Source organism: Phodopus roborovskii, unplaced genomic scaffold, assembly GCF_943737965.1.
Source record: "Phodopus roborovskii unplaced genomic scaffold, PHOROB, whole genome shotgun sequence".
Classification (NCBI taxonomy): Eukaryota; Metazoa; Chordata; class Mammalia; order Rodentia; family Cricetidae; genus Phodopus; species Phodopus roborovskii.
The window spans coordinates 5684265-5710825 of NW_026126547.1; the positions used below are offsets into that span (position 1 = coordinate 5684265).

Here is a 26561-nt window from a genome sequence, read left to right on the forward strand (position 1 = left end):
ACTGAATCCTATTTTCAAGTGCAGGGCAGGGAGCACCAAAATGCACCTTTGTACATTTAAAAGTGTGTTTTGAAAAATTTCTTTTTTAGTCATCCGTTTCTCTGTCACATGTGTGGGGGAACCATGTTCTGTCACCGTGTCCTCTTTGCAGGAAACTTTCCTGGTGGAGGAAGGGAGTCTAGAGACTTGTAGCTCACATGCCTGCAAAGATGGGACGTCTCCATCCAACCTATGCTAGCGCACTAGCCAGGATTTATCACCGACTACCCTCACCCACAAAGGCAAATACAGAATTCCCAGTAGGGAGGCCTTATGGAAAGTGCTCACCAGGAAGTTTCCAGCATTTTGGCTGCTAATATCAGCGCAGTTAGCGTTGCTTAAAAAACAAAACAAAACGAAAAAAAAAAAAAAAAAATCTTAATCTGAGCTCACATAGAAACCAAACATACCAGAGTGCTATCTGCACTGCAATTGTAACAGTTTTGTGTCGTAATCGGTTTTAGAATCTGCCTGAAAGACTTGCACATACAGTTTCCCTTTTGTGTGTCCTCCTCCCTAATAAGAAGACTCAATAGAGAATTGCCTCAGAGAGTCATTTCCATGGAGACAGCGATACCCAGGAATGTGGGGCAGGGTGGCTCCACACTGAGCATAGGTGAGGCCCCACTCTTCAGGCCAGGACCCAAAATACACACCCTAGAGCAACATCCATTACAAAGAGCCTCCCACAGGTCTGTGGTTCACTCATCCACAGCAGGGCAGGTTAATGCCCAGATGTGAACAGGGCTTTCTGAGAGAAACCACACAGCACCACAGTTTTCCAACAGTGGGACTCTGACAAGAGACCGCTGTGGAACCGTGGCAGAAACAGGATTTCCTTTTAAAGAGTTACAAAGCTGTGTTTTATCTTCCTCGTCTTTTTTTTTTTTTTTTAATTAAATGGTAGGTTTGAATAAAACAAAACACCGCGCGCGCACACACACACGCACGCGCACACACGCACACACAGTCTCCTCACAGGGAGGGAGGTGAAAGAACTGGAAGGAAGAGACTGAGCTTGTGTTGGGGTCGCCCACTTAAAGATGGTGAATCTTAAAAACTTTAAAAACTCACACAATCCTCTCTAAAACCTAGCCCGCTTGGAAAATGTGTTTCACTTCTCCCTACTAAGGGAGAAACTGGCGTTGAAAAGACACCTTTAACCAAAAATCTGGCAGGCTTCTTTACCTGAGATGAACCAGCTGAGCAAACATATATACAACACACTCATAGAGTTCTAGAAATAGTACGTGTTTTCAAATATTCTCTTGTGTAAAATTCGCTCTCGCTCCTTAGGCAGGGTACAGACACATACACAGCTGTGTGCATATGCACACGCAGTGTAGGCATCACCCCAGAAAGATGCCACACAGGCACTGTATTCCCACGAGACCCCTTTATAATGTATCCTGACTCCCTGTCCTTACCACAAGGGAACCATGGCCCCCTTCTTCTACTAGCAGGCTTGAGCTGCTTTGAGATGGGTAGCTGTAACTCAGTGGGTAAATAGAGCCTGGGGGGCTCAGAGCCCATTTATCACCAAGGATGAGCCTTTGGGAAGTTACTGTGCTTTGAGCGCCCGAGGTGGGATTCTCAGAGGGAGAGGACTGGGAAGGAAGGAGAGTGAAATTTAGGAGGAAGCATGGCCACAAGGCGTGAGGAACCTGCTCATGTGGCAGGAGATAGTGATGCATTTATAGCATTTACATTTGACTGTGGCATAGCCATCTGGTCACAAACTGAGGTCCCCAGGTGCTATTCCCAAGCCAGGTAACCAGTCCCCTACCTAATCCCAGTTGTGGGTGGTGCTCCACCAGAGTCCAGCTGTTGTCATCCACACAGTGACTTTTGTAAACCAGCAACTGGCACAGGTCCCTGGCAGTCATGTCAGTCAGAATCTCCACCACTTTGCTTGTACCATCTTCACTAAAGACTTTGACATCCTGCAACATACAAAAAGGCACAAGTACAGATGAAACAACTTTGCATTTACAAGAAAGAAAAGCAGACAAGATAAAACAAAAGTGAACACTTTAAGTGTCTCAACACATGGACAAGTGGTTTCTTGGGCTCCACAGACATAGGTCAGTGGCTATGGGACTCCCTTTCCTCTCTTCCGAGGGACCAGGGAACCTCATGGCGCAGACAGCACACAGCCAAGCCACCGGCCTGGATTAGGGAGTCACAGAACTCACTAAAACTCTGCGGTGGTTCCCCGTTAGACAGTTTACACTTGCACAAATGCAGCAAATGTCTGAGCTGACACTCTTCTTCCTCTAAACTGTGATGACCCCATTGTTTCTACTCCCCGAGTCCACAGGGCCTGCAGCGCCTGTTCCCTTGACGTTCTCCACAGTTCCCGAGGCACAGGAGGAAGCAGAGGTAAATATTTAGACCAAAGGAGAAGGGTACAGAAGAATATTCTCCTACAATACTGAAAACAAGCTACAGTTTCCAGGTCCCATTCGAATCTATGGGAACCAAACAGTTCCTAGGGAAAAGACATAGTAGAAATTTCTGAGATTAAAAATGCTACCTGCTCCAGTTGATGGGGATGCTGTTTGTAGGGGACGGTAAGATGTATTTAAACAGAAACAACAACTATAACAAAACCCCTCAACAACAAAACTCTACCCAGAATCTCACCTCAACGGCAGTCAGAGGGACATGGTGGCATTTTAAATTGTGATTGCCTCCTGCTTGGTAGTTTGTTCCTGGTGTTTCCCTACCTTCCCTGGGAGTTCAGGCTCACCATCCAGCAAGCACTACAGTCCTCAGCAGCTTTGGCCTGATCAAAGCTGCCTTTGTCTGCCTTCCTGCCATCTTACTCGTCCCTGAGGTAGGAATCCAAACACCCCAGCAACCCATTGTGCCCTTCTTAGGACTGATGTAACCACCCCACGGGCTCTTCAGGCTGATGACAATGGTGACAACATCAACAACACACAACATGATCGGCTGTAAAAAATCCCCAGGCAGTGAAACACCAACAGGCCACTCAGGCTGGGGCTCATGTGTGCTCTGGGTTCAGACCAGCCTCTTGCTAATCTTTGTCCAACTGCTGCCATCAGTGGCAACTTCAGTGCTGAGTCTGCCATCAGGCTCAACTGACCACTAGCTTGTTTTAACAAACTGTTTCTAGTGGCCCGGTTCTCTGCTCCTTTTCTAGCTCATGTGCTTAGGAGGGTGGCTCTAAGGAGGGGAGTCAATGCCAGTGCTGGGGAAGGCACTGTGGCCCTGGGGGTAGGAGCTATGCCCACAGCATCTTGTAGAGAAGGCTCCTGGTAATGAAGGACAAAGTAGCCCTGAGGCTGGGGGGGGGGGGGAGAGAGAGAGAGAGAGAGAGAGAGAGAGAGAGAGAGAGAGAGAGAGAGAGAGAGAGATTGATTATATTCCTCTGGTCTTTGAACTCCCAGATGGGGGCGGGGATGCTTCAGGGGTATCAGAAAGGATACTTCTTTATTCTAGACAAGTTGGGGGAACCCAAAGGGCCTTTCTACCCCTGATACTCCCCGACTCAGAAAAATATCAGGATTTGCTTTCAAACCCCGCTTTCACTTTTAAAGAAAAATACCCCTCCCTTTTCTGGAATTTATGTCTCACTCAGAGAAAGTTTGCCTCTACCAGCAAAGCAGATGCCTACACACGGCTCACTCACATGACTGACTCAGTCTAGGAACTAACACTTAATTCAAATCAAGAAAATATGTCTGTGGTCTCTAGGCAAGAACATTCTTTCTAAAACACTTTAACATAAAAGAAACAGAAATTTGGAAAGTATAAATGCATTTGATATTCTGGTTTTCAGTGTGCTGGGCCTCCTAAGTCTGTGAAGCTTTCCACTGCCCAGATCAGCCTCCTAACGCTCTTCCTTTCCTAAGCTTTGAAACATTTATGTGGTTACAGCAAACACTGTCTCCTCCAGGAAAGTTATGTGGCGGTGAAGTATGTGTTTCATGTCTCCCCAAGTCCACTCGCCACTCTTCCTGCCCAGATCAGCCATGGCTCCACGTTTCAAAGTCTGTTTTCAGCCCACTGCATTTTTCTTTAAACTCCCTCTTTTTCCCCTCAGATGCTCCAACAACCACCCCCCTCCCGCCCTGGCCTCCATCTATATATAGTCTGGGCAGTACCAGCTAACACGTACTCTGTCACAGGTTTATCTCCACTTCTTTGAGATTCCCACAAAAAGCCAGGTTGGCAGGACAGGGCAGTACGTGATGGGCAAAAGGCCTCCCCCCCCTCCCTGAACCCCAAAGCCTGTGAGACAGAACAGACAGAAAAGCACACACACCTCCCGTTATAGACTGTAACTGACACACCATTCTTTGGCTATTTCCCCAAACTCCACAGGGCCTGCTGCCCGCAAGCCAAACAACCTCCAAGACAGAACTCTGGAAAAACCATTACACATACCAGCAGTGTTGATCTGGGTAAATGTTGGAAACGACAGAAGGGACGTTTTGTAGCAAATATATAAGGCACAAAGCGAATACTGTGTGCAGCTCCAACCTCCTTCCACAGAATCTTTCAAAGGAGGGTTCTAGATGGAGCGTTTTATGCCACGCTGTCATCTGCCCCCTTAGCAGACCCCTCAGCTATGCGGGCCCCCATTAAGGAATCAAGGAAGGGTTGTATATTTCATAGGTCTGTGCAAGAACCTGGGCCAAGAGCTCCTGGGGGCAGCCTGGGCCTCCAAAGCACACTGAATGCTCTCATTTCTTTAGCAGGGTGGACACAGAAGGTTCTCTCAAGCACACCAGGGTTCTGGGCCCCCAGCAACCGACATTTCAGCAGGGTGAGACCAACGAACGGGCAGTTATTTTCCATGGGTGAACTGTGCAGGCACATACGAATCTGTGCCATACTGGAGGGAGACAGGGAAGCTGGAGACCCACAGTCCCACCCTGACACAGCAAGGTAGCTGCCCAAAGCTCATTCTCCTCATCTGAACCGTGTGGCCCTGTTTTGTCAATGGGAGGAATATACAAAGCCTGATGCTCCATGTACGTAACTTTGGCATTGGCTAGAAGATTTGACATGGCAGTTAGGGCTAGTTCTGGGAGGCAACTCTGGAATCAGAGGGAGCCATAACTCCCTTCATGATTTACCCGACTTTTCTGAGCCCGAGTTTCTCCATCTGTGAAGTGGGAACCCATGAGCGACAGTGGCCTCACAGTGTTGGTATGAAACCGGTTCTTGAGATGCCTCTGAAAATCTTTTCAGGCATCTTTGTGCACAGACCCAGGATGGGTGGGTTGGGTCAGCTGAATGCCTGGAGGCAACTTAGTAGACAGATGGGGAGGACTCTAAATGCCTGTTCACCAGCACTCCCAATTCTTAGAAAGCAGACCTCAACTGGTTAAGATGCAATGGGAAAGCATCACAAACCAACCAACCAAATAGCTAATTGCTTTAAAAATAAAACCGTAATATGAAAGAGAACAGGCACAATTACGTCAACAACATGAAACTCTCCTTCAGAGGGTAGGGGAGGGAGTGCTTTTTTTGCTGGACTGGACCATTACACACTCTGCTGTAAGGGCTCTGATGAGGTAATAAAATGTTCCATTGTTCCCAGACTTTCTGTTGTCATTTCCTATACATTCACCATATAGAGGAAGGAACAAAAGCCCCTTTCTTTGTAGCAAAAAGGAAGGTGTTTAAGAACAAGTGGTGCTGAGGCACATCTGCTCTGTGGCCCCAAGCTACGATCTGGGATGCCTGCCTTTTTGTCTTCATGGTCCCCGACAGGTGGACAGTATGGGGTCTTTGGGCCTCCCTGCTCCCAGCCTTGGCACACACACTCTTACCACAGCTTCCTGTAACAGTCAGACCTTGCTGCTGCTGGCTGGGGACTAAGGAATCTTGTTACTGAATTCAAAAGATCTTCTGACTCTGGCAGTGAAACTGTGCCAGAGGCTCACCTTATAAAAATAGAAAACGGGACACTCGAAGCTCTGTGCTTCCCTGGCCCCCCTCACCAGCTGTCTGCAGTGCAAGATTTGCCCATGTAGACTGCCTGGTCCCTGGGGTGCCCAGGCTGACGGCCCAGCATCACTAAGGTCTGCTCTTCCCAGACATTGCACAGTAACTGCGATGGTGGTGGGCGTCTGAAAGCAGAAGCCCCGGGACACTGAGTTGTCCTCATTCTTCATCCCTGTCTAAATAACTCCTTAGATCAAAGGATCTTGTAGGTGTAAGCTAGACTTTTTGCCGCTCTAGAGGCCTCACTTCTGGAGAGGCTGGCTACAATAACAGGACCAGAAGAGGCATGCGCTCGGGAAAGGCATGCATGGGATACTTAAGGGGTCCCACACCAAGTATCTCAGCAGGGATGTTTTATTCTGAAACTACAGGACCTAAACGGGCAAAGGCAGAAAAGTGATGCTGAGGGAGAAGGAGAGCTAGCCTCAAGGCAGACATTACATTAGCCCCATCAGCATAATGTCTGGAGGCAGCAGAACTTTCCCAGTTATAAGAACAGTCAGTCTTGGGGTGAGGGTTTGAGCCCAGGGCTCTCAGACCTAGCTGGCTCTTCCTCCTCTCCCCCCACCAACCAGCTGCCCCTCAGCACCTTGAATCCTTCCTGCCACAGAGGCTCCAATATTTTTGAGCTGAGAGGGTCCTCAAATAGAGGAATGGTGGGGTGCTTGAAGTCTAGGAGTTTCAGGATAAGTAAGATGGGCTAAATTAATTTTAGTAAAAACGAGTGAAATCCCACCAAGTCTTCTAAGCTTTGTTCTAAGTCATGGCACTGCTTTGTCTCTGACGAAGCATAGGACTCAACGCCATGACGTGGCTCTCCAACCATACGAATACACCACCCTGCTAAACCGACTTTGAAAAGTCTATAATTCAAAGTTCTATCAATTTCACTTTTCAGTTAGATTTTAAGCCCTTGAAAACTCCTTACAAACAAGGCTGTTCTATCACTAAAAACAGTTCTCAAAACTTGAACAGGGATCTGGAGCTGTGGCTAAGACTTCTCTACAGTGAAGGGTCCCTCACCAGCTGAAGCTGCCCCTAAACTATTTAAACAGAAAGGCTTATCTGGATGAGTGGATATTGTTTTACATATCTGTGCATGCATGTTTAACTAATCTGAGATGCATAAATTCTGTTATTTTGACAAAACTTATTTCTATAAATTGGCACCCCGTCATAGCAAATAAAATTGGAAGTTACTTAAAGAAAAAAAAAAAAACTGTTAGTGAATCAAAGAGGATTTAAAAAAATAAGGCCCCCTTACTCTTGGTGGGGGATTTGTTCAAGGACCCCAGAGCTGCCTGGAACAAAGGATAGTACTATACTCGACATGTGTTTTTCTATAACTGTGTGCCTATGATGAAGTTTAGTTTCAGACATGGCCGAAATTAACAGCTTATAATAACAAATTATAGTAACTCCTAATAAAATAAAAACAATTCTGAGGATGTACTGTGGTAAAAGTTACTCAAATAAGGCACTGCTTTCAAAACATTTGATTTACTCTTTACCCTTTTGGTTAAGTAACGTATTTTACAGCTTCATATTATTTCCAAGTGGCCATCATCACTGTTATTGAGTTTTAGAGCTCTTACTAAGTATCAAGGGCTGCTTGAACACAAGCATCGTGATATAATATACAATACCACATGTATGAAGATACACATAGGAACATGCCTATACAGTACCAACATGTACACATGCATCCAAATAAATACATCTGTATGTAGATGGTGTCTGAAGACACATACATATGTGAGCTTTATATAGAGATGATGTGATTCTCCTATCAAACTGGAAAAATACAGTAAGGAACAACGGGGACACAAACTGCTAATCACTGACAGTTCACAGACTCACTGTGACAGCATTCTTCTGTACAGATATATAGAAATAGAAACCCTGACAGAGCTGTAATCATACTGCACACACACTTCTAAGCTGGGCCGCGCTGCCTCACATTACATCATAAACACCTTACCATGTCATCGTGCTTCTCTGTTGTTTTAGAGCTTACAAGGCACCAAAGATGAAGGATTCTCCCACGCTGCCCACTGCCCCCCTTTCATTCTTATTATAGAATTATTTAAGATTATCTTCAAATATATATCTTAGTGCATATGTTTATTTTCTTAAGATGAATTGCTAGATACCATGCCTTTTTAAAATAACCCTCTACTAGGTTTAAACATTTCCCAAGAATGTAGTCTGCCAGACATTTCGGGAAAAATGCTCAAGTTGTTGAGGAACAAGAAAAAATCATGGACAAATGCAATCTGTCGTCTCCAGATTTTCAGGTCCCCCAATTTTCTGGGTAGATATTTCCCTGGTGTCCATTCCTTACACCCATAACTCTAGGGATAAATTGGGGTAGATAGCATAGACTTTTTAGTCCACATGTCCTAGGCTGGATGTTCCCAGCAGGAAAACAGGAGAGTTCTACAGGCTGAAGTGCCATGCACGGCAGTGTGTGAAAGTATCTAACCAAGAGTCTGTACTCAGGAAATAATTTCTGACAGACTCACTTTGCAGCTGAGTGTCAACAGGACATCATACACCTAGAGACAACTTGGAATACATCCATCAATTACCCCCCCCCATCTCCATACCACCGTGTTTCCAGTACTAAAAAATAAATAAATAAATAAATAAAAATCAGGCAACCCGAGCAACGAGCAAAACTTGCCAATGAGAACACCAATGGCAACTTGTGGCCTGCCGGGCAGAGATGTCCAATGTGTGTGCTAAGTCCTTTAAACCGAGGGAACAACGTTCTGTTGAGCAGAAGCTTAGAAAGGGATGAGGATCTGAAACTGATGGTATACATCCACCCCCTTTCTAACTGTGTGGTGCCCTCGAAGTCAAAGAGCTTCCCGGGACAGATATGAAAGCAGGCGACACTGCCTAAAATCTCTTGGTTTGTCCCTCTGTTCCAGTCAGGCTCAGTAAACATCTTCTAGGGTTTCTTGAAACTACAGACCCAACTAATCAACATGATGGATTGTCTGGTCCTCTGCCTTCACATCCTGGGCCACTGTCGCCCCAGAGTCCCAGTGATGTGAGGCCAGTGGTAGGAATCTAAAACCAGACTGCAACAAATCACAGAGCCAGGCCAGGGGCCAGTCCCACCAAACCACATGCCTTCACATTTCATTCCAAGGGACAGACTGTATTTGACACTATTTATAAAATGACTTTTTATATATATGTATGTATACTCATAAAACCATAAATAGTTTAGCACTGCACTGACACTATTAGGAATCTTTCCACCCCATCTATTAAGTGACCAGAGACATATGTAAAAGAATAGTCACTCAGCTTTGTTTATTACAGTAATAAGGATGGGATTACAAACAACAAAAATGTTAATCAGCAGGGCACTCAGTTAACATGAATCCTGATACCTCTGTGTGGCAGAACATATCAAAATGTGTTATCTATTCTATGAACACTACATGTGGATACAGCCCATACTGCTCACCTCTGGAAATGAGATTATACTTAGGAATTTATGGAGAGAATAATCTCATTTAACAATTGTGATAAAATACCTACAAAAGCAACTTAAGTGAGTAAGGGCTTATGTTGGCTCCCAGTTCCAGATTACAATACAGTGGCAGGAGCCTGAGGGAGCGGGTCATGCTACATCCATAAGCAGAAATAGACAGCAGTGATGAATGCAACCTAGAGTTTAGCTCACACACACCCTCTACTTTATACAGCACACGATTCCTTGCTCAGCAGATGGGCTTTCCCACCTCAGTGAAGAGTGAGATAAGACGATCCCCAGAGGCCCTAGGTGATTCTAGATTTTGTAAGCTAAAAAAGGTCCCATGTAGCCCATGCTGACCTTAAACTAACCAGGATGGCCATGAACTTTCTGATTCTTCTGGTTCTACCTCCCGAGAGCTGAATGACAGGCATATGCCACACACATGGGTTTTATGTAATGCTCAAACCCAGGGTTTCGCACACACTAGGCAAGCATTCTGTCAACTGAGCTACATCCCCATATCCCCATATACCCAATATACCCATATACCCAATATACCCTGTTGTAGTGTTTGATTTACCCCTCACATTTGTTGTGAACATTTATTATTTTTGTAATTTTAAAAAGTCTACTGTATTGCTGTTCCTTTTTTTTTTTTTTTTTGGTCGTCTATTGGCTGTACATAGATAGAAGCTATATGAAAAGAGCTAGACTCTATCGGAATTCTTTTATCGGAGGTTCTTTTTCTGTGAATAGGTGGCTCTTAAAAGACCCACAGATCATTCCTAAGTGTCATGTACAAATCCTTATCACATTGGGCTGCCGTGGGTTCCATTCCCACCCTGCTAGGGCACAGAGGGGCGGGTACTTTGGCTGAAGCAGGGCCTGGCCAATGTCAGCAGCACAGACATTTCTACAAAGGTGACAGGGTGGGGAAAGGGTGAATACGTCTGTGACTGGAAGACAGCTCTTTGCAACGAACAGTACAATTTAATACAGCTGCCTTTATTAATCTCAGCAAAAGAAAGGTAGTAAGAAATCATCTGATAACTTTCAACTGCTCACAATGCTTTTATAACTCAGGGATTCCAAAGTAATCAGCAATACGCAACTACAAGCAGGACTAACATTTTTTTTTTCTTCAAAAAGGGGTATTTTTTAAAATTGTATTTATCAGACCAAACCTAGAATGTAATTTATAATTTTATAAAACTTTAAGAAAATAATATAGAGACTATCTAGTTCTGGTGTGGAATGTGAAAACATTCAAAGATGCGGTCTTTAGAGAACTTTGGTGGTGTGCTCTGATGATTTCTGCCCCTCGTCACCTTGTGTGTACATAGGGCATATTTTTGGTTTTAGACAGAAGGCCTCTTGTTGTTTTTGGTTTAGCATCTTATTTTGTAATAATTTCACACTTGTACAAAATTTTTAAGTAGTACAGATTTTCTGTATGTTCTTCATCAGGGCTCCCCAAATAGCAACATCTGGCCCCATTTACTTGCTCATATTTCCATTCTCTGCTCTGTCTACTTGGGACTGCTAGACAAACTATGTGATTTTTCTTTTTTTTTCCCCTAAAAACTGAGAACATTCTTACATAACTGTAGTTCAATGATCAGAAGCAGGAAATTAACAGTGGCCCATGCCACTATGTGATTTATACACCCCACTTGGACTGAGCTGCACTCCCCATCACGGCTTGTACGCCCTAAAGGGGAGGTTTTGTTTTTTGGGACTTTTCTACAAACTGGAAAGCTCTGAAGGTTCTGGCTGTTCCGTAGAACATGCCCGGGACCTAGTTCAGGGCAGGAGTACCAGGTCACCAGGTCTGCAGGGTCAGTATGCTGTTCTGTGCCCCATTCCTGGAGATGTCTGCTGAGACTACTTGCCAGAAGCTTCCTGCTCTGCATCTCCCCCCACTCAAGTTACAATTTTAATTTTTTCTCTTCAAGCTGCCCCTACCTTGTAGTATGTCCCCTTTACTCTTTAGCCTTTTTGTTGGGGGACAGATATGTTAGAAACTGAAAGCCAAGACATACATGTTCCACCCTGGATAGCGGCACCTCCACCCCAACGAGGGCCACCTGATCCCTGATCTTGGACTGGCACCTCCGCAACTCCCAGGCAAAATAACCTTTTTTCTCTTTACAAGTTGGCACCTCAGGTATATTTTGCTGTATGGCAAGCTAACACATTTGTTGTTACATTCAATACTGTGACGGCTTGACAGTCAGGACTCAGATCACAGTCATATTTATATTCCAAAGTTGAATGAAAAAGAAAATAATGTTGCTTCTATTTTCTTCAAGTTATTTACGATATTCCTGCCACCGATCTGGTTCCTTTCCAGGGCTCGGAGGAGAAACCAGGGATGGTGTGAACAGAAACACTTCTAGGGAACAGAAGCCGAGGAATGCACTACTCATAAATGAATCTGAAATTCCAGGACACCATAGAGTCCTTAGAACCCACTGCTTTGATTGAGCACAGAATGTCTGCTGATGAAATCACAAGAAGGAAACTACTCTGAGGGAAGGTGAAAGATAAACAACTGGTCATTTGCATGTAGTTCGAGAGAACCAGGAGATATGTAATTATTAACCTTTCTAGACGAGGTCAACATCTGTGTTCTCTTTCCTAGAAACGTGGGGACTTGGCACCCATGGCCACGGGAGGATGTTTACCACATTCCCCCTGTTGAAGGCCCTCAAAACACCCTTGCTTGCTTCCCTCCAGGGATTCTTTATCATTTTTACATTTGTTAGGACTCCACTTGGGAGACTGAGGTGAAAGTCTGGGAGATGAGTACAAAGATGTGGAGGAAAGGAGGAGGTAGGAGCTATGTGATGGGCAGCTGCACTTAGGTAGGGCAAAAAAGAAGCCTCCCAGGGCAGGCGCAGAAATGAAGAAGGGAGACTCTCAGCCCAGCAATGCAGTTTTATATGTAGATTAATGTTCCCCACAAGAATGAAAAGGCTAAGATTTAACACTTGGTAATGGTGGAAGTGTCTCAGCCAAGACAAAAAGCAATGAGACTTTTCAACTTTGTTATTTCATGGGATACCTTTGTTCTAAACCAGGAGGAACCACCAGAGGCGCAGACTGTCTGAAGAGAAGCCTCTCTCAGTTGCTCATAGGCCAAGTGTGGCCTACCTGAAATGTTTATGACTTTGAGTTACTTCAATTGGGGGAATATTTGCCTATACATAATGAGGTTACCTGGAGAGGACACCCAAGCCTAAATGTAAAATTTATGTCTCAGGAGTAGACTAATCCTTAGGTTGAAGGTTACTTTTTATAATAAAACAATCACTTTAACATGTCAATAGCTTAATGAAGTAGCCCAGGTAGAATCTGGCACATTTCAGATTTCACTTTGGGATAAGAGATGCTCAGCCTGTATCTCTGAAGAGCAGGCTGCTTCTCTGCAGGAGAAACTGTGGGTTCTAATACAAACACAAGGAAGACGACAAGCCAAGCCATCACATAAGGTAAGCTTGCTTGTTTTCTGATGCGTGATAAAACACTGGCCAACAGCAACTCAGTGGGGGGAAAGGGCTACCCTACCGTTATGGAAGGTTAGGGCAGGAGTTCAATATAGGAACAGTAGAGGAAAACAGCTAGTTTACTCAGCTAGCTGTCCTTTTACAATTCAGACTCATTTGCTTAGGGACACGGCTGCTCAACCATGGGCTGGGCCCTTCTACATCAATCATCAGTCAGGACTATCTCTCACAGACATGGCTGCAGGCCAATCTGATGCAGGCAATCACTGAACTGAGCCTCCCTTCAGATGACTCTGGGCTCTGTCAAGTTGACAGCTGAGGCTAACTAGGACAGAAGCTAATCAGGTAAGAAGTTCACTAGCTGGCGACTTTCCCGTTTTCTAATGAAATTTAAAGTCAAAACATCAAGTAAGAATTCGCAAATCAATTTTCCCAGGAAAAGGATTTCTGGTTCCTAGCAGACCAAGAGGCTCTTTTTGGATTCACCAGCATGCGTTCCATTTGCTGGACCGTACGCAATTCTGCAGTAGGATCTTATCACATTGGTCCATATGCAGGCAAGGCATAGACTCATTCCTGTGGCTGAAGTGTGGTGGTTCTTTCCACAAAAAGATAAAATTTAAAGGCTCATGTTTGCAGTACTCTTTCACGATAAGAGAGATCTGAGGCTGGAGCAATCAGTCAGGCTTCTCAAATTTATAGAATTTATATAAGATATTTATAGTGAGGGAGAGACTAGGCTGGGATTTCACATGAGATTCCTGGGATGATTTCCTGTCTCATTTTTAGCCAAGCACATGGTCTGCTCCAGGTCATGACTCCCTGCTGTGATTGCATCATTTGTTCAGAGGCGAACAGAGACATGAAGGTACCTCACGTCGTCCAAGCAGTAGGGATTATTCTCTGGCTCCAGGGGCTGTAATGCTCAGGGCTCTGAGGCCTTAGCAACATCACCAATCAACTGTGACAGTTAGGGCAGCCCTCACCATTTTATCTTGGGCAATTCAGCACCATATCTAGAATAGGCTCAGTGAGAACTATTTTTATGTAAGTATTTTTAAAATATAGAATATTTAATAAATATTTTAAATATGTAAAGTGCTTTTGTTTGTTTTTTTTTTTTTAACCTCAAAAAGCTCTAGATTAACTTGAAGTTTCCCCTGATAAGGGCAGGAAATGTGGGAGAAAATATAAAATTCCCTAACTATGGAGTTACGTGTTTTCCAACCTAGAACCCTGCATTTACTAGATAAATGCTGTACCACAAAGTTAAATCCTTAGCCTGAGATGGCAGTTTCTGCCTGGTTGCTTTTGGTAAATTCGCACGGACACTCCTAATAAAACACTTTATTATGTTTAGTTTGCTCAGAGGTGTTTTTGCTACATGGGACCTGTTGTGGCACCTTGCTCTCACAAAGGTTTACATGTGAGTGGTCTTAGATATGAATTCTATTCTTTTGACGCTTTAGTTACTGACTATCCAAGGTGGCCTTGCCCTTTGTGGACCTTAGCTGACATTTGAGCATGGTTTTGGTGATCTGTTCTATTCCATAAGAGGAGATCAGGATGAAATAAGCACCCATAGTGGCAGCTGTGGTGTTAGGTATTTCTTAAATGCAGGAAGCAGCTGCACTGTGGTTACATTTTCCTATGTGTTGAATTAATGTCACGACTGGTCTGAGAGTCTAGGGTCAAGGACATCAGCCTCCCTTCAGAGGTGATGCTGCTCAGAAGGGGCCACCAGCCCTGTCCTAATGCACGAGCTAGGGCTCACCCTCCACGCACTGGACCTACAGAGAAGACAGGCCTTCAGGCAGAGCCTCCCTGGAGAGGTGTCAGAGGAAAGAGGAATGGGTGTGCCAAACAGAGAATTTTATCTTTGAACATGGGATGAGCTGATGTGTCTTATGCTAGGCTGTCATGTGATGTTAGCATTGTCTGTGTCACTTGGGATGGGCATCCCTGTCTCTGTTCCAAACCTGCTACAGACCATGGACTTCTTTAAGCAGCCACAATCTGCCTCAGGCAGGGGTCCCAGAACTAAAACTAAACTTAGAAGTCCTGACACTCCTGACCTCAGAAGGTACTAGACAAGATGACACTAAGACAGGAACACTAGTGAATGTATGGTCAAGTCCCTCAGGGAGTGACAGCTTACTCTTCACATGGTGGCCAGGGTTAGATTTAGCCTCAAAAGACCCCACTTTTTTGGTCATAAGTAAATGCAGAAGTGGAATCCTATGTAAGGCCATTAATTTAGTTCCAGAAAATTAATTTTTAAACTTAAGTAAAGAGAAAAGAACTGATTGGAGTTGAGACAATATTTATGCCCCATTAATGATGGGGCACAATATGAGACTAATTGTGTTTAAACAGCAAATGGAAAAACATGCTTGAACGAGTCATTATGTGGTCACAGGAAACTCTATTGGACTGAAGAAAGAGAAGCCTGCCATTGCTGAGCCTGTTATGAATTCAGCAAAGCTCCTGTCTACAGCACTAATTGGAACTAGCATGAATCAGATCTCATCCTCTGAGTTCCTGTGATCCCCCTATTGTTCATGTCCTTTATTCATTGGGGCACACTATATAGTAGATCTCAGTTTCCCCTTTCACCACTACATGTGTCAAAGCACTTGGTTCACTGACTGTGGTGGAAAAGGTTGTTGTTGAACGACAGTCTCAACTTTGGTCACACCAGTTCCAGCTGCAGAGACACTGTGCAAGTTCTACAACACGGAACATGGCCAAGGCAGCTTCGGCTTTCTGCCCCAGATATCCTATCCCAGGAAAGTTGTGTCCTCAAGAAGGAAGCCAGCCAGGTTTGGTTTTCTGTAGCTAAATATATCCTGACAGTGGCTCACACAGCTTGGAAATCCATAAACCCAGCAGCCATGTCACTACCACTATGATCTGTAACTATGGAAGTCCTCAGTGATATGGGTAGGAAGAATGTAAGAGAAGGAGGATGAGGGTCATCAGGATGCATTACAATACACGTATTTAGAGTGTAAAGAACAAAGTTAGCTAATAAAACAACAGAAGCCAAGCGAAGGTGAGGTAAGCATGCCACTTTCTTCAGTGGTGTAGACACTACTAAGTTGCCCATGCTCAGTGAATAACCTTGACCCTTAATAAAACTCAATGGGGGCAGAATGAAAACAAGAAGGCTCATGAGATGGCTCCATTGTAGGTAAAGGCACCTGTGGTCCAGTCTGAGGGGTGGGGTTTGAGCCATGGAATCTATACAAAGGAAGAGAACTGAGTCCTTCAAGTTGCCCTTTGATGCCTACACTCACTGAATTGTATAGTACATGTGTGCCCACCACTAACAAAATAAATGTAATAAAAAAAAATAACATCAATGAAAAGTCACGAAAGTAGAATGGGGCTTTGGGGGAAGGAGAGACTCAGAAAAGGTAGGAGGGATAATGATCAAAATACACAATTTACACGCATGGGGTTATCAAAGAATAAATACAAAATAAAAATGAAAACAGCCATGAAGAACAACGGCCTTCCACAAGTGAGAACCACCCTCCCTGCTCTGGCTGGTCCCAGTCGGCTTGAGGAATCTGACGACAAACACGCCAGCACACTGTTCTCATGAGGAGCCAACTCTGATCCCAAGAAAAACACAAGCAGGCAAAATTCCCGGGTTTCCTTATTCTTACAAATTTGGACAATCGGTGGGGAGGAGGCTCATTTTCTTGCCAGCCAAGGCGAGGGCCAGACAGTACTTTTGTGGTCTACTTCAGGACAGGAAACTTGTAAACAACCTCGGGGACAAACCATACACGCTCATCAGGATCCTTACTCAAGGCAGAAGGTCACCAGGGAGGTAGACAGCCCAGATGCACTTCAGCATGTGACCATGTGCGGAAGCCAGGACAGTGCTGGCTCCCAGACAAGGGACACTGACCTCACCTTCTAAGTCTGACAGTGCTGTAATGTGGGCGGCTTGAGAGGCGCTCGGGGGAGCAGTGTTCCAAAGCCAGTGAGTATTAGAAAAGAGCCTGGTGCTCAAGAGCCTGGTGCTGTATGCCACCGGGCTGCAGAGGATGGGGCTTGCTGGCTTCCCGTGACAGAGAACAGCAGAGCTGGACGAATGGAAGAGCACAGAATCCTCTAAACAGCATTTGTTTGGAAAAAGCAGTTAAGGTGGCAGGAAGCCTGTGAGGACTCTGGGCCTGGAAACCAGGTTAGACACAGCTCAATGCTCAGTGGCCTCAGTTTCCTCTACTTGTAGGAAACAGTGGCATTTAATCTGATTTCACAGGGGCAACCTGAGCAATATGTGAACACAGCAGTAGCATGTGCGCAGCTTAAAACAGAACCTCAGTGTAAGTTGCCGGCTCTGTTATATTCAACCCTAGCCATACTGCAGTGGGATGGGCTGCCTGCAGAACCCTGTGCTCAGGGAGTCTGAGATATTCAGATTCCCCTGCCAGTGTCTCTGATAAGCTAAGTGGCTGTCACTGGGCAGTTTCTCACACCAGTGGGGGTGGGGGGCAGTGGCTAGATCTGTCTTCCACAGTACCACTTCAAAAGAGAAACTTGAGTTTTTAAAAGGGCAGTAATTATCTCCTGGGTCAAGTGGCCATTCTTTGCCTATGAGCAAGCTTCATTCAAAGACCTTAAGATGGAAACTCTGACTGTACCCCATATGGAAGAGTAGGTTCACAGGAAGGTCCAACAGAAGGGCTATGCCAGAAGGGCTGGCAGACCAGGATGACCTGGTTGCATGATTTCTTTAACAAGAACTAAAATTCATCTACAAGCATCAAATCTTTAATTAAAGAGCAAAAAATACAGTTAGGACTCTAAAACACAGTGATGCATTCCTCAGCCTTGGATAACAAGCCTGAGGACCTGAGCTTGATCCTCCAGGACCCACATAGTGGAAGAAAAGAACTGTGACTCCACACATGGCGCCATAGCACACATGCTGCCCCCATAAACAAACAAACAAATCAATGAAATTTTACAAAACTATACCCACACATTCCTAATTTAGCACGTTGAATTTTGACCAATCAACTACAAGAACTCATGAGAAACAAGTTCAGTATCAAGCTAATGGAGCAATCTTAGAACTTCCCACCTTTTTCCACAAAGAAATGCATCACCATGCTGAAGCTAAGGACCACACTCACCTGCTTGGCCGGAGGCTGGTTTGGAGGAGGAGGAGGAGGAGGTGGCAAGGCATTCGGAGGAGCCACGGGAGGACTCCCAGGGCCACCAGAGAGCTCCGGAAATGGGTTAGGGATGGCCGGAAGAGATGAAGTTCTCAACTGTTGGTCTTCCTCCTGAAGACGCCTGTGAGGAAGGTGGCCAACACCAGTTAACATGCGCCATGCTAACACAACAGAGTACAGCTGCTGCTGCACTTATGCCCCAGAAAGTGGAATGTAGGATCTCTGTAGATGCTCACACACCCGGGTTCATTCACAATGGACAAAATTGGGAAGTAACCCATCTGTCCCACCATGTATGGATAGGATAGCAAAATGTGGTGTGTCTCTGTGACAGAATATCATATAGTCTTAAAAAGAGAATTAAAGAAAAATAATAGAGCAAGGATATTCTGACTTACACTATAAATCGAGTGAGCCTAAAGGAAATTATGCTGAGAGAAATAATGCAGAAAAAAGATACATACCAGAAGATTCCACTTGTGGTGGGCATACAAGTTAGTAGAATTCAGAAAATAGAATGGTAGTTGCCAGGGACAGAAGAGATGGGGAGCTGCTAGTTAGTGAATACAGTTTCTGTTCTATAAGATGAGAATATTGCAGAGACTGGCCATCAATTCTGAGTATTCAGACACTTTAAAAGTGGCAACTGCACTACCTATATTTTGCTGCTTGGTACATGATGTTCTGTTGGCCATCTGCTCAACATGCGCCCCATATATGTAAAAAGGTTTAGTGAGTAAAGGCAGCTTTATGAGAACAGAACTTCCCAAAATCTTTGAAATGAACACATAGCTATCTAATACTACTGGAGGCTTCATGTTTCTTCATCTGAATCATGGAAATGATAAAGTTGTATAGAAAGGTGGTTAGTACTGAACTAGAAATCAAAGTTTTATGTAGCTATCTTCTTGGAGTGTCCTTACCGATTCAACACCTCCTCTGTACTCCTTGGCACTTCTGCAGATTCACCTCTCCTTCCTTTCCTTCTTTGAAAGATCCAAAGCTCACTGGACACACCAATAGGCAATGGATGATGAATTGGGTATAATCAGAAAAATAGCATAAAAATGAAGCACAATGTCAGAGCTAAAACCAATGCAAAATGCCCAGTGCTTTTCTTTGTAGAATTCTTGCTAGTGACTTCCTGACCACATTTCCTGGGTTTTCCTGGAGACACACTTCATTCCATCCACCTATCCATCTTCCTACTTACCCCCATCCCCCCACTCATCCACCCCCCTACTGACCCCCATCCCCCCACTCATCCACCCCCACCCACCCCACCCATTCTTTCCCCCCCACCCACTCACTCTCCCCCTACTTACTCCTCCCCCTTACTCATCTACCTCTTGCCACAATGGAGGGGGCATGCTAATGTGTAGAGCCATTCTTTCAGGAGGGGCAGCGTCTGTCCCTCCTCTTATTTGGGGCTACCTTTGGTATATTATCTTCAAATAATTTTTGAATATTTCTACAATTTGATATAGTTATTTATCCATGTGCCTTCTTGGGTGAGCTGCTATTTGGAAATTCACTGTGTGACCACTGACCTTACCAACCAGTCACTGACTTAAAGGAAGATCTGTCTAGCCATTTTTTGTGGACTGGGAAATGATGCGCTGACTTTTAAGATACCAGATCTCCCGAGACAGGGAGGACATCTGTGTTGTGACACATGGGAAAGTCGTTCCTATACCAGCTTGATGATGTGGCAGGAAGCTTATTTTTACTGTTAACAAATCCTGCTCTTCCTGTAACAGCCTCAACCTCAGTGAATCTTTGATCTGCAGAACCAGCAAGGACTGTTTCTGATGTCCCAGCAGCTCACAAAAGCCTCCTTCTTATTAGGGTGTTTTGAAAATTTACAATTTCAACTTCTAACTTCATTAATTTTTTTTAACGCTATAACATTTCACAGATACTGCCCAGAAGCATAATTAAGGGGCATTATGCAAAGATGAAAGCAATCCCTGTTACAGGGGCCCACATTAAAAGAATATGCCCCTGAGGCTACAAGGCCAAAGTGTCTGTGGAGAGGCACTGAGATTCAAAACTGCCAGGCCTGGGAGGTTGGAGGTACTTCCAAAACCTTGCCTTGCTCACTACCTGAGAAATGTCCCTCACCTGAGCCCTCCCCTCCTGCTCCATCAATTAACCAGTGGGAGCCCATCCACAGTGTGCACCCAGCACCCATGATGACATTCCAGGGCAGCAGTTTTCAACTGGTGAATCATGTATCAGATACCCTGAGTATCAGATATTCACTTTACAATTCATGAAATTAGCAAAATTACAGTCATGAAGTCTCAACAAAATAATTTTATGGTTGAGGTCACCACAACACGAGGAACTGTATTAAAGTATTGCAGCCCTAGGAAGGTTGAGAACCAGTGCTCCAGGGCTTTCTAATGCAGGCTGGAGAGCAAACCCTCCCTCACCCTGTCACTAGCCCAGAACCCTACCTCTGCTGTGAGCCTGGGCTTTCAGACTGTCCCAAAGGGACAGCTTCAGAGACTTGGGTGAGAATGACTACAGTTAACTAAATGAGAAACATCATGGAGTCTGCTCCTCATCACTCAACAGATGTGTCACTTTATAGAGCATGCTCAATTCTGTTCTTACCATTTAAAACAAGTCTCACTTGATGGTAAGAGACAAGAGCAAGCAGCAGCAAGGAAGGAGGCTCCTGTCACCTTGCAATAGTCAGTGCCACTGTCACTGACTAGAGACACCAGTGGTAGCACAGAAATGGCAATTATAGAGCCTGAAATGCCGTGGGTAACATATGAACTCTCATTAGAGAGTTCTCCGATATTACCCTCCTCCTGACCCACCCTTGGGCCCTCTTATCCTCTGGGCAGTTAAGAAGGCTCCTTCATTCTGGGACACCCTCAAGACAGCTTTGGATGGATAGTCAGTAGACGCTTGAATCTGGGTAAACACAAAGAACTGAGTTTCCCTTCCAGACACAAAAGAAACCAGAAATGAGTGAGAGGGTCAGTTCACCCCATGAATATAACAAAAAACAGAGAGCCTGAAAGGCAGCTGACTAGGAGTCCAGCACACCTCACAAGCTCCTAGGGAAGAGGACCTAAGGGAAGATGGTTACTGGGGCTATAGAAAACTTAAGATGGCAGACCAGAAAGAACGCTTTTAGAAGTTTCTGGAAGCAGGGAGGAGTAGAACATTCCAGAATAGGCAGTGCTGAGAAAGTACATCCACTAGAATTCCAGCTGGACAGAGGCTGGGCACTAATCCCAAGCACAGTCCATTGCACACACATCTGTGAATTCCCAGAGAGACAGGCTTGTATTAAGAGCTCATCATCCTTGCTCGGTCATGCACGCCTGAAACTCATGGGAGTCCTGAGACTGGGCCAGGCAAAGGCAGTGCTCCTCAAGAGCTGTCTTCCTCAGCTTGGCTGGGTTTCATAAACCAGGAATGACTATAGGACTTTCCATCTTCTGAACATTCTAATTAACCTCCTTGCTTTTGCTCAACACAAAACCAGGCTACTCTCCACTCTTCCCTGTTCTTCAAGTTCACACAAAAGTCACATGCTTACAAAATAGGACTGCTTCTTGCTCAGCAGTACCCTCAACTAACTGTACCCTTCGCCATATGGGGACCCCACCACCTGCAGGCCTGTGGGGTCTTCAGGTGACCTTCATCCTGCTCTATAATCGTCAAAGCCAGAAATATATCCTCTCTTGTATATTCTAACCCTTCCTCTGTGCAGTTGCTGGGAAAGGCCTTTTAGAGCCTGCTCTTTGCTTCCACTTTCCAACCTTCCACTTTCTCATTAACTTGGATTCAGCTCAGAGACCTGTCACCTCCCAGGAAGTTCCCTCAAGGTCCCAGTCCTGTCTTCTTGCCAGCACAGACATGCTTTCCTGTTCAATCCCCTAGGGATAAGGCCAGAACAGAACCATAACTGAGGTTTGGAATTGGACTTTTTTTTTTTTTTTTTTTTTTTTTTTTGACTAGGCCCTGGAGGACACTGCAGCTGGTCTACAGATCCTACCCTGAAGGAACTTGGAGCATAGTCATGGTGTCTGCTGTGGAGCAGGAGCTTGGGAAAATGTACAGATGCTAAGTCAGGCAGCAAGTACACACCAAATACTGCAATGTTGCATAGTATACATAGGGCTATTGAGAGCTGCACTTTTGGTTCTTTGAAGTCAGCTGGTATAGGCATGATTTGAAAATTCTCATGACATATCTCTGGACTGTCAAAAGTAGTCTAGCAATATCATATAACACCTGTTCCACTTGCTTCCTTTTATCTTGTCACATTGTGCCATCTCACTATCAAAAGGGTAGGACCCCACTCATGTGACTTCCATTATTGTAATAACTGTTCTGTTTTACTATTAATTATTGTTGTATACCTTATGGTATCTAACTGATAATCTAGAATTCACTGTTGGTATGTATGTGTAGGGAAAACTAGAGTAAACAGGAGGCTCAGGACTGTGCTTTGGCTCTAGAGTTGTGGCTCATTTCTCCCAAGATTATAGGGTGACAACCATACTTGCTATCTACAGAATCCCATTTAACCCATCACCTTTTGAAGTAAGAAAGTAGAATCTCTGTACACAGTACCTTTTCTGGGCCCATCTGATCGGCAAAATGTGCACAGGTTGGGACCGTTGCACCTTTTGTTTTGGGGATGCCTGCGGCTGCAGGCTCCGCGAGCCAGATGCTGCTGGTTGGTTGCTGGCATGCTGGCCATTCTGAAGAAGGGGCACAGTGTCAGTGTCGGACTGCATGTTGCAAGCTGAGTTAAGGCTTTCCAAAGACGAGTTAATATCGTTCATTAGCAGTTGAAGGCCAAAACCATGCTCTGCACATAAAAAAAAGCAAGAGAAGAAAGAAATGTCAATGAGGGTGTAGAGTCCCACCAATATGCTCATCCTTTGGTGATCTAGCTCTCAAATCAAACAATATTTTAAAAATACTATGAAATCATGTTATTATATATTAATTATATACAATACATAAATCCATGTGTACACATCTACTTATACAGTTTAAAATGAAGTTATCTCACTTGAACTGACAATGCTGTTTACAAGAGCTAGAGAATAATAAAAACCCCAGTACCAGGCAGGAGAAACTCCCCTTTGAGCTGTCTGTTGGTCAGGGGAGTTCGAGACACCCTCAAGACAATAAAGACTATTGCAGTTGGTTTGGTTATATTCCGGAGGTCCAAGGTAAGTCCCTATTGCTAAAGATACCATGTAGTTCAGACATAAGACCTGGAGTACCGAAGCTGGATTTGACTTGAAAGTTTACTCCATTAGGATTACCTTTCATCATACCATACTTGGTAACTGTAAAAGTTACCAAGGGAAGAAAGTAACCAACAGTCATACTCAGCTGTAACACCTATAAATGGAACAACAATGTTCAGCATGGCAATATACAACAGTGCAATAGTGGTACCCATATCTTGGTGGCAACCAATAACTTCTATAATTTCACTTAGGGCCTGCCCAACAGGATGAAATCATGCTTAATACCAGAAACCTACCCAATTTCCCAGGGTTAGTGAGGTCATGGATCTTAGAGGAGAACTTTTTATCATCACTTTACTAAACTAGTATAATTTTTAATTGTAGTGTACTCATCCTTATATTCACAGTAACTGTAGCTCTTATTTCTTTGCAACAGGTGGAGACCATTGGAGAAAGCTTATCTAGTCAAAATATAGAGAACAACTAGTCATGGGGTGTCTAGCCCTTATGTATACACCTGCAATGTAACTACTTGTACTTAAGGGAACATCAAGGAAGAAGGGGTGGAAAGATGGTAAGAACCAGAATACCAGAAGTCTTTTGTGAAACAGTGTTCCCTAAAGTTGTCAATTCTTAACTACAGGGCAAGCAGTGATCTAGGCTGATTGCATTAACAGCACTTTACAAGACACGGCTTGGAATGACCCCCTCCCCCCCCCCGCACCCCCAGAGGGGCTATGAGTCACAGACATTCACCCTTACAGGTCATGGCTCCTGAGCACTGGAAGGAACAGAGAAGGCATTTGTGCTTACTATGCTTACTATGCCCAGCTTACTCCTACAGCTTCCGGGCCCAGGACAATAGACTGCAGCCTTCTGTTCTAAGTAGGTTCAAGTCTAACATAGAGTTAGTAAAGTATTCATTCCCTAGGGGACTGTAAGGATGAAATCAGGTATAATCTGTTTTATAATAGAGTCTGATACAGAATAAGTAGCTCAATTTCATTTGTTTTGTTTGTTTGTTTCTTTCTTTCATAAAAACAACACAAAACAGGCAACTGGTCTACCAGCAGAGGAAGCAGGTTTGAGGAATAAAGTCACTTGCTTCTTTTTCTAGAACACTTAAGTAGCAGAGAGCACCTTGAATTTGAAAATAAATACGGATGTTTGTTTCACCAGGAGTATGATCAATAAACGGGCTCAAAGATCTTTCTGGAGTACTGGGTCCTCCCTACCTCCCTCTCCCCACACTCATGTGGCAGGCTGGGCCAGGAGTTCTGTGGTAGAATGTGTGTCTAAAGTATATGTGCACCAGGATTTTGTTCCTTAGCACTACAGAGTCTTAGGTGGCCTTTCTTGGGTGCCTCTTGTTTCTCAAGAATAAAAGATGTGACCACAAAAGACACTAAAGGCCACCATTGTGTAGGGAATGGGAAAAATTGTGCACTCTAGAGATCAGTATCTTTCTGGGGGTGAGGGGACAGGGCACAATTATGGAAACATATGGGTAGAAGCAGAAGAACCTTCAGTCCCCCTGGCTTGATGCTGTAAGAGACCCTGATGGGAGCTGGATATCTGACATAAGACGTGGTGTGTCTAGGCAGTTTATGCTGCAGGGTCATCAGGAGAGACAGGACAGCAGGCTGCTGAAATAGCATTGATATGTCCTTGCTGTCTGAGTGGTGGAGTGAGAACAGAGGCAATGTACAAGAGATGCTGACAAGGGGTGACAATGGGTGGTGGGCCCAAGAGAGAAGCACTGAGGTGGACACAAGGATTCAGACTGTGAGTGAAATCTAGGAACTGTATATATAGGGAGAAGGGGAGGAGAAAGAGGATGTTGGTATAGCATATATTTTGAATGGTCAGAAAACAACCCTATTGTTAGATAGTAAATGGACAAGAGTGCTGAGGTGGTAATAATAACTCCAAAATTAAGGCATCATAAAGGGGATTGCTGATGGCCAAGACTGATTGTTGCACTTGCCCAGGCAGGGGTTGACTGACTAACAAAAAATCCAAGACTCTAGTGGGGTTAGATAGGGGTTACACCTTCAGGTCCTATTGTCCTCTGAAGGGACATGACTCTTAAAAAGCTCTCCAAATGATAAAGTATTCATGCTTTTACCCATGACTGAACATTTCTACCTTGATGGATCAATAGTGGTGGTAGGGTCCAGGCCAGCCCAAATTTACTGACTGAAGGAACCCCACATAAACCAAAATTTGCTACACGCAGAGCTGCTTCCTAAGTGTTTAAACGGAAAAGAGCATGTAAGACACTGAGCCCCTTTTCTACTGCTCTGGTCCTACCGATACCCAATGGCAACATGGTTCCTGGTCCAACAGCGCTCCCAACCTCTGAGAAGACGAAATGACTTGGTTCATGCTGGCAGATTTTCATTTGTAGCTATTTTTCCCTGCGCTTGCAGCAGCCTTTGGCTGTGCCGACCCCTGGTGGCAGTCCCTGGTGTCTCCTGTCCTTTTTATTTCTTTTGTTTTTTTCGTCAACAGGTAAATTTCTGGGTTGGTCCTCTGCAGTAAAGCCAAAGCAATTCTGATAGTGTATACAAATATTATTCATATAAAGCAGACAGATGCTAGGAGAGACAATACATGTCCAAATTACTATTCTCCTCTGAAGTGCCAACTTCTTTAACTGGATACCCTTTATTGGGTGGTCTTTGAAAGAATACCAGAATAATCTGATAACATCCAGTTACCAGGTTACAATCTTCACCAATCAAATACAGCTACCATACACCAGATGCTTCAAATCTTCAGGCTTTCTGTAGCCATCAGAATGAGAATAAAACTTCAAATTTCAAAAATGGCTTTCTCTACAACCAACTTTAATATATCCTATGAGAACAATTACTAACTTATATGTTTAGATTTATTTTAAAAATTACTGTGAAAGGACTTTATTTGAATGTCTCTGAATTCTAATGTAGACTAAAATAAAAATCTTCTAAACCATTTTTTTTTAAAAGTAGTTGATTTTTCAGGGTCTTCACCAATGTTATTTTTCAGTACTAGAGTAAGATATACTAAAATCATGGTAATTCTTTGTCTTTCTCCACTGACCTGT

General features: G+C 44.3%; 1 protein-coding gene across 1 annotated transcript in view; it reads right to left on the bottom strand.

Moving 5' to 3' along the window:
- Grb10 (growth factor receptor bound protein 10) overlaps positions 1–26561 on the bottom strand; it is a 98697-nt gene that overhangs the window by 21422 nt on the left and 50714 nt on the right. Inside the window, exons 3-6 of the mRNA XM_051200699.1 lie at positions 22836–23076; positions 19154–19237; positions 18189–18351; positions 1826–1982 (exon numbers count right to left, since the gene is read on the bottom strand). Coding sequence (XP_051056656.1) covers positions 1826–1982; positions 18189–18351; positions 19154–19237; positions 22836–23076 — 645 coding nt within the window. The remainder of the gene's footprint in view (positions 1–1825; positions 1983–18188; positions 18352–19153; positions 19238–22835; positions 23077–26561) is intronic.